Genomic DNA, 13085 nt, shown 5'->3' on the forward strand with positions numbered 1-13085 from the left:
AGAGTGGCAAATTCACTCTCCGTTTGCTTTTGAAACTTATTGAGTTTAAACACTATGTGTTTGAGAACTATATTAACGTCAAAGGCACTAGTGACAATATTGTCATTGAAATTTGCGAACTGTGTCAGACGCTATTGTTTGCCAACCTTTAGTCTAAACACATTGTTAAATAATTTTTTTTTAACGAATAATTTTTAAGTTATTTAACTTTGTATAGTATACTTTTTAAAACATTGATTCAAATAACATAATCAATGAAATTATAATTTTACAAACATCATATAACTTACTTATATTTTAAATTTAAAATGCTATTTTTTAATTAATTGGAATTTATACTTTTTTATAAATTTCAAATTATATTTTAGTATTTTTGTAGGCAAGTTTTTAAAATTACTGCTAATATCTGGATATTTAAATGACGAAAGAAATTATAGTTATAGACTATGGTATGGAATTAAAAATGTCTTTGAGGTTCGAAATGTCCAAAGAAATTTAGTTGACGTACAGGGATCTATCTACTTGTCGCGGGATTAAGGTGGTACGTAATTGTTTTTTGTTTATACTGTGTGGGAACATTGGCTACACTGTGTGAAAACATTAGCTACACTGCGTGGATGACGCTTCAATACTTCAATCAATAGTTCAATCTACATCTACACATACACGGGAAAAAATCGTTTTGTAAATTTTAATAAAGGTTATAGCATTCTTTTCTTTTTTATGTTAATGAATATACTCGTGCTTTATTAATTTATTATATTAGTGTATGTGCGAGTTTTATGTCACTTAAAATTTTCTCGTAACTCATTTAACTCGTACAATTGTTTATAGTGGAATTTACAACAATTATTACTTATTTGTTTATGTTAAATACTAATTAACATTTATTACATCTCCATCGTTGAACTCGTGAAAATACAATACAACAGGTTTGTAATTATTTTAATTTTACTTTTTGTGTAAAGGAGCAATATCTGCAATTAGTTATTAGTTGTCTATAATATAATACAATGTGTCTTGTGAGTGAATTCACTCTTCCATTGTTACTTTTTACAATAACTATGGACTTATAACTTGTTTAGATTTAATAGATTTCTTTAAATATTAATTTAAATTTTATACAAAGATTAAGATTGAGTTGAAATAATTATTACTTTTCCACATTTTGGTAGCATAAGTTTCTTTATGATAATTAGTATGAAGATCAAAGGAATTATAGTTGTTTGGAAATTGTAAAGTAAATGCTCCATTACTACGTTAATTTTTCTCAGTCTTTATACTATAGTGCAGGTTTGGACTGGCATCAAAAGGTCCAGTCTGCAGTCTTATGAAAGGGCCCTTGCTAGGGTTAGAGTGGTAAGACTAAAAATTGTTATCTCCATTCTCTTCTATATTTTTATATTTAAATAAGATAGCAATTATATGAAATGAAAATAAAATACATATTATATAATATAGATACTATAAAATTATTATTTATAACAATTTGTTTGACCTAACAAACATGAAACAATACTTACATAATATATGATAATAATTAATAAACATGTATCTTTAAAAGTTTTAGTAATGGGATTAAACTGTAAAGCAAGTTGTTGTAATTCATATGCAAGTGTGTTTCTATCAATATTTGTTAGAATTGAAAGTTCTAGTAAAGCATTTGCAGGTACTTCATTTTTTATTGAATTAAAATTTTTAGGATCTAAGCAAATACAATCACTTAGTAATTTTGAATTACTTATAAATCGTTTATCTGTGTGTGTGTGTGTGTGTGTGTGTATGCACGGGTACGCCGTGTGGTCGAATAACTCGCAAACCATTATTATATTGTTATTAATTATTATTATAATTCAGTTTTTAGATAATATTCATTTTATTTTATAAATCTAAGATCAATAAGGAACCATTATAAATGTTAAGATATGTTTGAATAAATGATAATCTTATTTAAATTTAAAATATGAACACGAAGTTTGGGGGTCTAAACACTCCAAACTAGCCGAGGGCCCTGTCCACGATCGCGGACCTGCAGTCCGTGCCAGTCTGACCCTGCTATAGCGACACATTAACATTTGCTTTGTGACATAAAATTTAAATTAATTGGTTGACGGATAATATTTAAAAATTAATTTTAATTGATAATATAAACTTTAAAAAAAAACAAAGAAAACTATATTTTGATAATAGTTAACTTATTAACTAATTTTTGTAAATCATGTTAAAAATATTTTCAAATTTTGTTTTATTTTTATAATAGAACCATTGATTATAGAATAGACACAATCCAACTTCAAAAAATTTTTTAAGAACATCTTGTATTAAATTTTTTTAAATGTTTTTGTTTACTCCAGAATGGGAAAGAAAATATGCAATTGGAATTTTCCACTGAGGATAAATACCTCTAGCCATAAATACTATAAATACTAGAACACAGTTAGCACTTTTATTGGTCCTTCCATAATGACTCAAGTCCTCAAAACCTTCAATAAAATCAAATTCTTTTAAATATTCTACAAATTCTTTTATATACATCTCATCAAAACAAACAGAGCACACTTTTTCTTTATAATCAGATGATTCAAATTTTTTTTGAAGTTGACTAAAAAATAATTTACTAAAACCTGGTAAAAACTGATTGACCAATCCAATAACGAATAGTAGATGGTCCTGGTAAATTTACTTTCTGAGAACGTAAAAATTTATATGCTGCTGGAGATTTATAATATAAATTTAAAGCTAATTGTTTTTCATTTAATGTCCAGGGACGACACTTATCTTTTAACTGCATAGTCGCTATTGCCTTAGAATTTATAGAAGAAAATGTATGCATATTTATTAAATTTTTAAAATTATAACAAGTACTAAGATTATTTTATATTTTTTAATTTTGAAATATGAACTATTTTATTATGAATTATTTTGTTTTTTTGTTGTAATTTTTGCTTTAAATTCAATTTTCTAGGAGTATCTATTTCAATTGAATCAAGTTTTCTTTTTAAATTGGGGCTAGGCATGTGTATTATGTTTGTTATTTTAGCTTTTTGAGTAGAAGAAAGTAAAGAAGGGGACTTGGGAAAACTAACTCTATTTTGAATGTGTATATGTTTTAGTTGGAGTTGATATTTTAATAAATTCTTGTTCAGGTTTATGATTTTTATTTAAGTTTGAAAATGTACATGGCTGTTGCTCAGATTTATTATTATAATTATAGGGAATAGCAGTGTTAGTTAAACGGTTTTTATTAGAAAAATTTGTAAAACTCTCAGGTGGGAAATGCTCTTTGACAAATGTACCTTTTATGCAGTTTTTCGGGTTCAATCGAAAATAAACTTGTGTTTCCTGTGAAGATAAATCAAATATTAAATAAATAACATTATACTTTTTAGAATTTAAGTTAGAAGAAATAATATTTTATAATTATATAATCTTATATTTTCAAGACAATTTAAACTATCAAGATAAATCAAAATTATAAATTTTTTACCTTATTTCAACTTTAAAGGTTAGTTAATAAAATATTAAAATTTATTTAAATAAAAAAATCATTAATTTTTATTTTTATTCCAATTATTTATATTGTTACTTTTAAAGGGATAACATTTAAAATAAAATACCAATAATTTACGTACTTAGCACAACATTTTCTTTAACATTATAAAAAAAAGAATTAATTATTTATTTACCCGAATTTATCATCCAAACTTCTCTTTTCTCGTTGTTTGGAAAACGATAAAGTCGTAAATTAGGAAACAAATTCCTCGACTTGCCACAATTCACATACTGACATTTATTACCAGACATTTTCAGATAATTTTATACTCAAATAAATGAAAATTATTTTTTGTATAAAAGACTGATCACATAAATCACAATAAGAGTTGGTAACCCAAAAATTGTCTCTCACAAACAAGAAACGACTGAACAGTAAACAACAGTCAATTGGATATTTAACGATATCGGATATACGATAACGAATTATGAAATAACATATTTTAATCAATAATAATACAAGAAATTTTATTTTCATTTTCATTTCTTTTGAACATATATTCTATTTTTAGAACGACAACTATTGTACCCTCGCTCTTCCTCACCATACTATGGTAGTGGTACCACCACATTGAATCTGGACACCCTCCGCTTTGCTTACCTACCTATGAGAAGGTACACCACCTTTGCATCACTTCTACACTAGCGCGTTTAGCGGTTGCATCATTTTCTGCACTAGCACTCCATAGTGACTGCATCCTATGAATGGTCACCAAATATTAACATTACATTGTCTATCTGTCTATTCTATAATCAATGCTAGAACTGATGAAACTTGCTGTAAGTGAATACCCTAGGTAGGTGAAAATCGCTTTAAGTAAATTTCCTAGATAGGAGACAACACTTGAAAAAAAACTGTAGTTAAAAAAGTGAATACCCTACATAAGAGACAGGACTTTAGAATACCGCAATTAGAAGTCTAATATGCGAAACCGGTGATAACAACGTTTGTGACGTTGGTACCTCTGATTTGTTTTACACTTTGGCGATGTCGTTTTGAACGCGTAAACATTAAACAATAAAATTCTATACAGATAAGTCAAATTCGAGTGTCTAGTGGTCGACTATCATAATAAATTCAATGGTGTAATATACCTTGTCCGTAGCTCTGTGCTTTTGTGTATGGAAAATAAATACATTCCGAAAACGGTAATCGAGTGTCTAGTTATCAGTCATTGCCCAGTGAAATTGATTCCTGGTTGAGCAATCTGCCTACGGCGGATTATTATACCTCCCGACGTCGAAAGCATTGTGCTTGTTCTGTATGTAAAATAGTTTAGTCGAATCGAGTATTTGATTATCAATCACCATTGAAAATCCAGTTAAACGTATTTAAATCTCCCAGGTTAGACAATGTGAAAATTAAAGAGATATTTTAAATATATTATAGAAAATGCAAAACAAATGTTAGCGAGTCGTGGTAAATAGTGAATTAAAAATCAAAAAGAATATATATTTAAATTTTTTTTGATATTTTATAGATAGTTAGATATCAAAAAGAAATATGTACTTTCCGTGATAACAAAAATTACAATTAATTAACAATAATATTTAAAAAATCAAATTTAAATGAAACAAATTTAAAAAAAAACCAATAAATCCGGCTATGTAATTTAACGGCCGCCCGAACTTCGCCAAAGCAGGTTCGAACCTGTCTACTAAACATTAGAGAACCTATCCAAACACCTATCGACTACTGTTTCAGTTGGAACTCGGAAAGTCGTACCGAATATCGATCATTTAAACCGTTTTAGAGAAGCAACGAATATTGCATTAAACGTCATTTAATCAATGCAATTTTTATAATTCGTGTTATGAAGCCTTAAATCGCATATTGTGGTTTAGAGTGTTTCTGATGTATTCATCTACATTAATTGTATATATATTAATGATATATTAGGTTTATCACATACATATATCATATCACCAAATTTATGCAAAAAATTAAATGTATGCTCTCACCTGATCAATATAATTTCATATAATACACAAAATACTTAATAGCAATGTTTCATAAGCCATTTCTGTATTCACAAATATTTTAAACATGCTATAGATATATTATTTATTTATTTATATTACATGCATTTATTGTAATATTCATTAATTCACACCAATTTCGTGCAAAAAATTAAATAGTGTTGCACTCACACGATCATTAAGATTTCATATAATAGTACATAAGTATTTATGTATGTAGAATTATACTTCTATATTTAATATGTATATGATACTAGAGCCTATAAATTACACTCTATTTCATTTGTTTTTGTAATTTTCAATAATGTTTATTAAATATTTTATATTTAACAAACTCACAGTACAAGGGCACCCATATAGGGGGGCAAGGGAGGAACATATCCTCCCCTGGAAAATATTGAAAAAATTATTTACACAAGATTTACAATAAGTAGAGATAAATTTGATGGATTATACATGATAAGCGTACATAGGGAAAAAATTGATGATGAAATGAATGAATATATAGAACAAGTAATAAATATGTTTGATGTTAAAAAAAGAAATTTACAATTTTTATTTGTAAATTTATGTTATTAATCAAATGAAAATTCAATAAATTACTTTTATGGTTAATTGGTTAAATAATTATTATTTCATAATCTTCCAGTTTGATATATAAAATATAATAGTATAATGTTAAATTGTAAACCCCTTCCTATCTCATGGACACCCTTGTCACAGTAGCTAATTAATAACACTGACCTCAGACGCAATCAAAAGCATATAACAACTTAAGAGCAAAACTTTTGCAATTTGTTTTTGTAATACATAAAAGAATTTGTTAAACCCGACATATGTCAACAATCGTATGCACATTTTTTTTTATACACATGACTGTATTTTATATACAATGGAGACAGTACTGATGAGTGATGAGATCGTGGAGGTGTCTGAGGGTTAATTCAACTAAAATAAAACACGTATTTTAATGTAGATAAATAATTTATTAAATTGTAATAGTAAAAATAAAAACAGTAGTATATATGACAATACGATAACCGACCGTTGAATATACTGCGGGTATGTTGGTTTTTCGAACGCGATGGCGACGGTTACAAACGGAATTAAAAATAAATAGTACTCTACGCGATAGAATCGAAAATGCGACGGAAAAACGTCTCGGAAGGCCGAAAAACGGGCGAAAAGCAGAAAAAACGTTAATACTTAATAATAGCAATAAATAATAATAGTAATAACAACAACCGATAACGATAACGGTCCGTCGACGGCGGGAGATAACGGCAACCCAAAATATTGTATAAAAAAAAATTTAATTTGTCGATTGGTAAAACCTCATGTGGAGCGTCACCTCTGGCGGACGGAGAGCGAACTCGCTCCCGTTTTTATATTATAAAGAAGATACTTTGTAATATACTAGGATTTATTTGGCAACACTGGGGGAAGATGATAGGAAGTTGGTTAGGAAAATAGTAGGTATGTTATGTTTATTGTTTGTGCATGTGATTTTTTTGTTAAAGAGCATATTTAAAATAGTGTTTATACTCTAGTTGTCAAATTTTATACTTGTTTCAATAAGATAAAAGTTAATTTTATTTGAATTTATCTTATGACAAATGGAATTTAAGATTTTTTCATAAGCAGAACAACCCTTTTCCGTTGTTCTTAGTCTCCATTACAAAGTGCATCAAGCAAGTTATTAGCTGGTTCTTAACAGGAATCTTTTCGGCAAACATATTTTGGCAAGTAATAATCATTGTATTAAAATTTTATGCCTGAAACTCTAGGAATAGAAGCATTTGCTCGGGACTGATTAATTTTTATTTTTCGTAGTAAATGTGTTCAATATTTAAGATTAATTATTTTACACAGTTTAAGTTAATAATGTATATGCATTGATATACTAGTGTCATGAGATTTTTATACCTTGTCTTGGGTTGAAAAAAACAACTACAACTAAACTAAATGAAACATTCTCATAGATATAATGCAACCAAATAACATGGGATAAAACCTGTTTATTATGTCAAACTTGTCCATCATCTCAACTTGATTTTACTATAGTTCTACCTAGGGCAGTGGTCGGCAATAGACGATTCGTGAAGGAAAAATAATTGGACCACAAAACATATTTTTTTTTTAATAATGCTTTCCATATATAATATATATTTTATTTATTTTATGATGTATTTAGAGATTACGATGGTGTTTATTGTTTATTGCTATTTACAATAATAGCTGCGATAACACAACAATTATTAACTAATATCTGAATTTTTAGTTTTTACTGGCTGTCAAAATTTTTATTTTTGATTTTCTGGACCTCCATAGAATTGAATTGCTGACCCCTGACCTAGGGAATGGATTTTAATTTAGTATAAAATAAAAAATATTTAAATTGAAAATACATTAAAATTATCTATAATTTATAAATAATTCAAATTAATTTCATATATTTATTAATACATACACAATTTTTATTCTGAATTATTCAAATATTCGGTAAGAAAAAAACATGAAAATTTTAAAATTTAAAATGATGGCGATTTGATCTTAGCATTGCTTTATGACCTCTCTACCTCAACGAAAGTGATAGATACATATTTTTACACAATAATTCTTTTGGATTGTAATCTATTCTTAAATTGTTTCTGGAATTTTGTTTTATAGTATATTCCTTATCAACATTAAAGCATTAAATCCTGGAGTTTTTCTTATTATGTTTTATAATTTTGAATTTGTTAAAATTTAAATTTCTCCAAAAACACGTTCCAATTGTTTTATGGCATTATTAACTATAGTAGAGCCTTGATAGTTTGGACGAATTCAGACTGAACATCATCTGAATTACTGGAGGATTTTCAATATTACCTACTCAAATAACTAGATTTTTATTTTTTATTTCACCACCTTTATAATATTTATTGCACTTTAAATTACAAAAAAAAAAAAATGTTTAATAATAGAACTTAAATAAGTATTCAGTAATTTTTTTCTGAATAATATTTTTAATTTTCAAAAAACTACAAATGTATTTACAAACAAATAGACTTAAGCTGTCCAAATTACTGTGTTCATTGGACTATCAAGGCTCTACTGTATTTCTAGGCTCTCAGTTAATGCCATTTTAGAAGTTTCTCATTTTGAAATGATATCAACTAAAAATCCAAAATTAGCGGAAGTAAATGCTAAATTGTTTTGCAAGTTTTTACATTCTATGAGCGCAATAGTTTTTTTTAATGCAATAGCTGCATATTTATTTGTAAAATATTTAAAATAAAATTAGCATCAGCTTATTCAAAATTAAATGAAATGTACACATATATCATAAACTTTCCAATGTTTAAACTATATAAAAATGTTTATTTAAATTAAAATCTGTTCTCTAATTATAACACTACTGTTAAGTATATGAAGTTTAATGTTAATATTTTTAAGTTATAAGTTATTATATACAAGTGATTCAACATTTATGCTATAACTTTTTATTATTGTATAAATATTTATGATAAAAAAAAATATTTAATACCAAATTTTTTTTTTTTTTTTGTTATTTATAATTTGATTTGTAAAAGTTGAAATTTGTAGGTACAAGTAGTTTATGTGTTATAAATATTTCAAGTTTAGATAAGCAAAATGGAGTAAAATGTTAATGACTAATGAAATACTGTATAAAATGTTGGTCTACTATTTTGCTCACCTAACTTTTTTTTTTTTTTTTTGAATAATGGATACTGACAGCAAAATAGGATCTTTGTGAATAACATTACATTGCCCAATATACCTTGGACATTGTATACATTGTCCGAATTTTTCACTTTGCCCGTAACATATACAATACAATTATTTAACCTCGTACACCAGAATCATCCAAATCTTAAACTTATTACTTATAAACTACTCGTCAAAATTTCAATTTTTAGTATCAAAATATATATATATATATATCAAAAAAAGTTAAAATTAATCCCCAAAAATTCCCCTAAAATATTGTAAAACAATATGAAAATTACTAATCGTTTTAGATATTTCTAAATAAAAATACATTTTTACTAAAATGGTATACATTTTATTTTAATGTATTGAGTAAATACTATTGTACTAATAATTATAATACTTAAGTGATTTGGGTACACATTCATTGTACATTACCATTTTTAACTTATACATATATAAAATACCTATGGTAATAAATAATTATTTTGTTTGTTACAGAGGAATTATCATTGGTTAAATTAAAAATGAATTCAAATGAACAAACTCTTAGAACAATAACTGTAGCTCAAACATCTCAAGTTGTTGAAGATGTGAAAGCAGATTTGGATAATGAAATAACTAAAACAAAAAAAACTCTAGATCAAATTGATCAAAATATTTTCACTTGCATCAATGATTTAAAAAAACTCAGAAGAAGTGTCATAATATCACATTTTGCAAATATGAAAAATAATATTGATGGAAATAAAAATAGTCAGAGAGATGCTCTTCTGAAAAACTTGGAACGTGAAAACGAAATCAAAGATTTGGGTGAATTTATGGCACATTTGAATAATGCATCGACTCAAGTAAAAAGTGAACCCATGAGCAATATTGAAGAATTAAACAAAATTGTTTTACAAAATACCTTACTTTCTGAAAGCTTTATTCCAAAGACTGGATTAATTGATTTAACATTTATTATTGGAAATACTGTTAAAATAAGTGATTCTGAAAATGAAATGAAATACAAATGGACTGTTTATGTACGCAATGCTGAAGAAGGAGTTGACAATTTAATTTACATTGATAAAGTGACATATTTCTTACATGAATCATATGAACCCAATCATGTTGTAGATGTATTTAAAAAACCATTTTCATTAACAAGACATGGATGGGGAGAATTTGTAATTCGTTTACGTTTGTTCTTCAAAGGGAACATGAAGGTTCAAACTGATGTGTATCATAAACTGTGCCTGGATAAAGAAATAACAGCTGGTATTCCAATGGTTGCTAAAGAGCAAACTGTAAAGTTCAATTTATTACTACATATATAAAATCTTTTTTGAATATACATATAGACTATGTGAATAGTTTATATAGAAGTATTATAACTAGAGTTAGGATGTTTTAATTTTAATTTTCTTTAAAATTTCTAATTTTATTTTGCACTTTTTTGCATTTTTGCTATAAATGCACTTTTTTGTTTTTTAACGTCATTTTTTTAACATTTTTTCATTTTTTAAGGCATTTTTGTACTTTTATACAATGTGGGGCATTTTTCACAAATTATAGATTTAAGGGCAAATGTTACATAAAATATGTAACGCAAATATTTTTAATATAACTTTTTTTTATTTATATTTTACTTTTTAATTTATTTTTAATATTGAAATTTATTTATAAATTATTTAAATACTTCTACTATTACACCCATTATTATACCCATATCTCTAATAAAAATTATTATTTATAAATAAGTTTTTTCACTTAATTAGTATTTTAGATAACTTTTAAGGTCATTTTTTTGAAGTTTTTAGGGCATTTTTGTGTGTTTTTTAGATCATCAACATCCTAACTCTAATTATAACTATGAACATGAACTTGATATATTGAACCATATAATTATTTTACTTTTTAACTTATTATATAGATAAATAAAAAAAATCTCCCTTCAAAATAAAAACTTATAAATTATTATTAATCTTTGATTCTTCAGTACTTAGTTAGAACTAATTAGTAGATACCTAATTTAAGTAATCATTCTATTTTCATTTTATTGTTTTAAATAAACATGTTATAAAACATAAATTATGATATGTTATTATAAGAGATGTCAATATTTAAAAATTATAATAAGAAAACAACCTTAGGTAATAAGTAAAGTTTCAAATCGAATGTTTCATAACAACATAAAAACATGTAATAGGCTAAGATAACAATTGTGTTACATATTTTAGTTTTAAGCATATTGTAACTAAGTTAAGATAAAAATAATCTTAAACATAGTGTATGTAAAACTACATTTATTGTATAAGGAAAACTGGATAATCAAGAAAGAGATCATTAGTGGTGATCGTGTGACTCGGCTACGACTATACACAAATGCATTAATAAAGTTTTTTATAGTATTCTAATTAAGCCTTCCAAAATATCTGCTGCCGCCTAATTACAGGAACACCCTGGTATGTCCCCAATAACATTATAAACTCCGATCTCAAAATCCGCTCTGTCAACAATACAGCCACTCTATATTACAAACGCTTTTTCACATGAAACTCCAATTCAACCCCAACCAGCTTATCAAGAATTTGGCCTTATCAGCATTACCCTGGAACCCGACGAGAAGACTTAAACGAAACTGGTGCCGTGATTTGAAAACTGTATAAAACGTATACTCAATGTAAATAATGCAAATTTTAATTCAAATTTTTAAATATTAAGTCAGGTGTCTCTAATGTGAGACTTCCTACTATCTAATCACTCACTCCCAAATTTTTATCTTCATACTTATTACTTATTGTGCAAACTATGTATGGATCATAATATTTCAAAATAAAGAGAAATTTAAAAAAAAAAAAGTATTCTAATTTTTCATTTATTGTGTATGTTAATTTGATTATCGTATATAATAATTTTTACCATCTATATTGTCTTTTGTCATATCTTCTATAAGCCTACAGTACTAATAACTTATATTTAAATATTTTGAAAATAGAAGTAATATGGAAGATTAAAGATAATATTTTTAAATTAAGTACTTCAGCAGTTGTAGAATATATTTATTAAATAAAATAATGATGGACTTACACTTGATTCAATTAGCTTGAATTAATAATAAATAATAATTAGGTACTTAAATATGGCTTTAATACATACTATATAATAATTCATAGATGATAACATATTAACATAAATAGGCTGTAGATAGGTACCGTAAATATAATTTATTATTATATAATATAATATTTAAATAATTATAAAATAACCTTGTAATATTATCAACTATAATGTAAAAAAATATTAAATAGTATTAATTGTACGAAGATTTTTATTTTGGATTCCGAGCACAATATATTATGAATTAAGATCTTATATTCATATCTCATCAATTTAAGGTCTAAGTCTGATAGTCTGATTTTTTTAAAAATTTAAATCAAGTTTATCATCAATGAAAAGTCAACAGTTTAACTACGTTCATTAAAATCATGACTATAGATATGAGTGGTTGCGTGTCCTATAAAAAAAACGGCGTGATATAAATACTTATAAAGTTTAAATTATTTTATAATCGATTTATTATGATTATATAACAATAGTAAGTATGTACCTACTTATTTTATAACTATGTTAAAATAATTTCAACAATTTTGTAGGCAATTATCTCAAAATATAATTTTTTTTTTTGACCTGTCTGCCATCTGATAAGATTTTCAGTTTAATTTTATAAAAAAGTGTGAAATTGCAAGATAGTTAAAAATGTATATAGCTCTAGAAATAAAATAGATTTAAACTCAATCAATTATCAATTTACTAAAACTTAAGGTCCTGTCGTAAACAAACCAGTGAACCGA

General features: G+C 26.0%; 1 protein-coding gene across 3 annotated transcripts; it reads left to right on the plus strand.

The window, feature by feature from the left end:
• Positions 1-798: 798 nt before the first annotated feature.
• Positions 799-10695, plus strand: LOC112604241 (YEATS domain-containing protein 2). 3 transcript variants are annotated; one of them, XM_025353189.1, is made up of 2 exons: positions 799-932; positions 9748-10695. In XM_025353189.1, the coding sequence occupies exon 2, from the start codon at positions 9774-9776 to the stop codon at positions 10566-10568; it is 795 nt and encodes a 264-aa protein (XP_025208974.1). In that variant the 5' UTR covers positions 799-932; positions 9748-9773; the 3' UTR covers positions 10569-10695. The 3 variants fall into 3 exon arrangements, with proteins under 3 accessions (XP_025208974.1, XP_025208975.1, XP_025208973.1); XM_025353190.1 differs by lacking the exon at positions 799-932 and adding an exon at positions 7091-7278; XM_025353188.1 differs by lacking the exon at positions 799-932 and adding an exon at positions 7091-7274.
• The last annotated feature ends 2390 nt before the right edge of the window (positions 10696-13085 follow it).

The sequence above is a fragment of the Melanaphis sacchari genome, unplaced genomic scaffold (assembly GCF_002803265.2).
Source record: "Melanaphis sacchari strain LSU unplaced genomic scaffold, SCAv2.0 Contig11_pilon_pilon, whole genome shotgun sequence".
Taxonomy (NCBI): domain Eukaryota; kingdom Metazoa; phylum Arthropoda; class Insecta; order Hemiptera; family Aphididae; genus Melanaphis; species Melanaphis sacchari.

Coding starts and splice junctions, on each gene's coding strand:
- LOC112604241 (XM_025353189.1), top strand. CDS start 9,774: ATGAATTCAAATGAACAAACTCTTAGAACAATAACTGTAGCTCAAACA.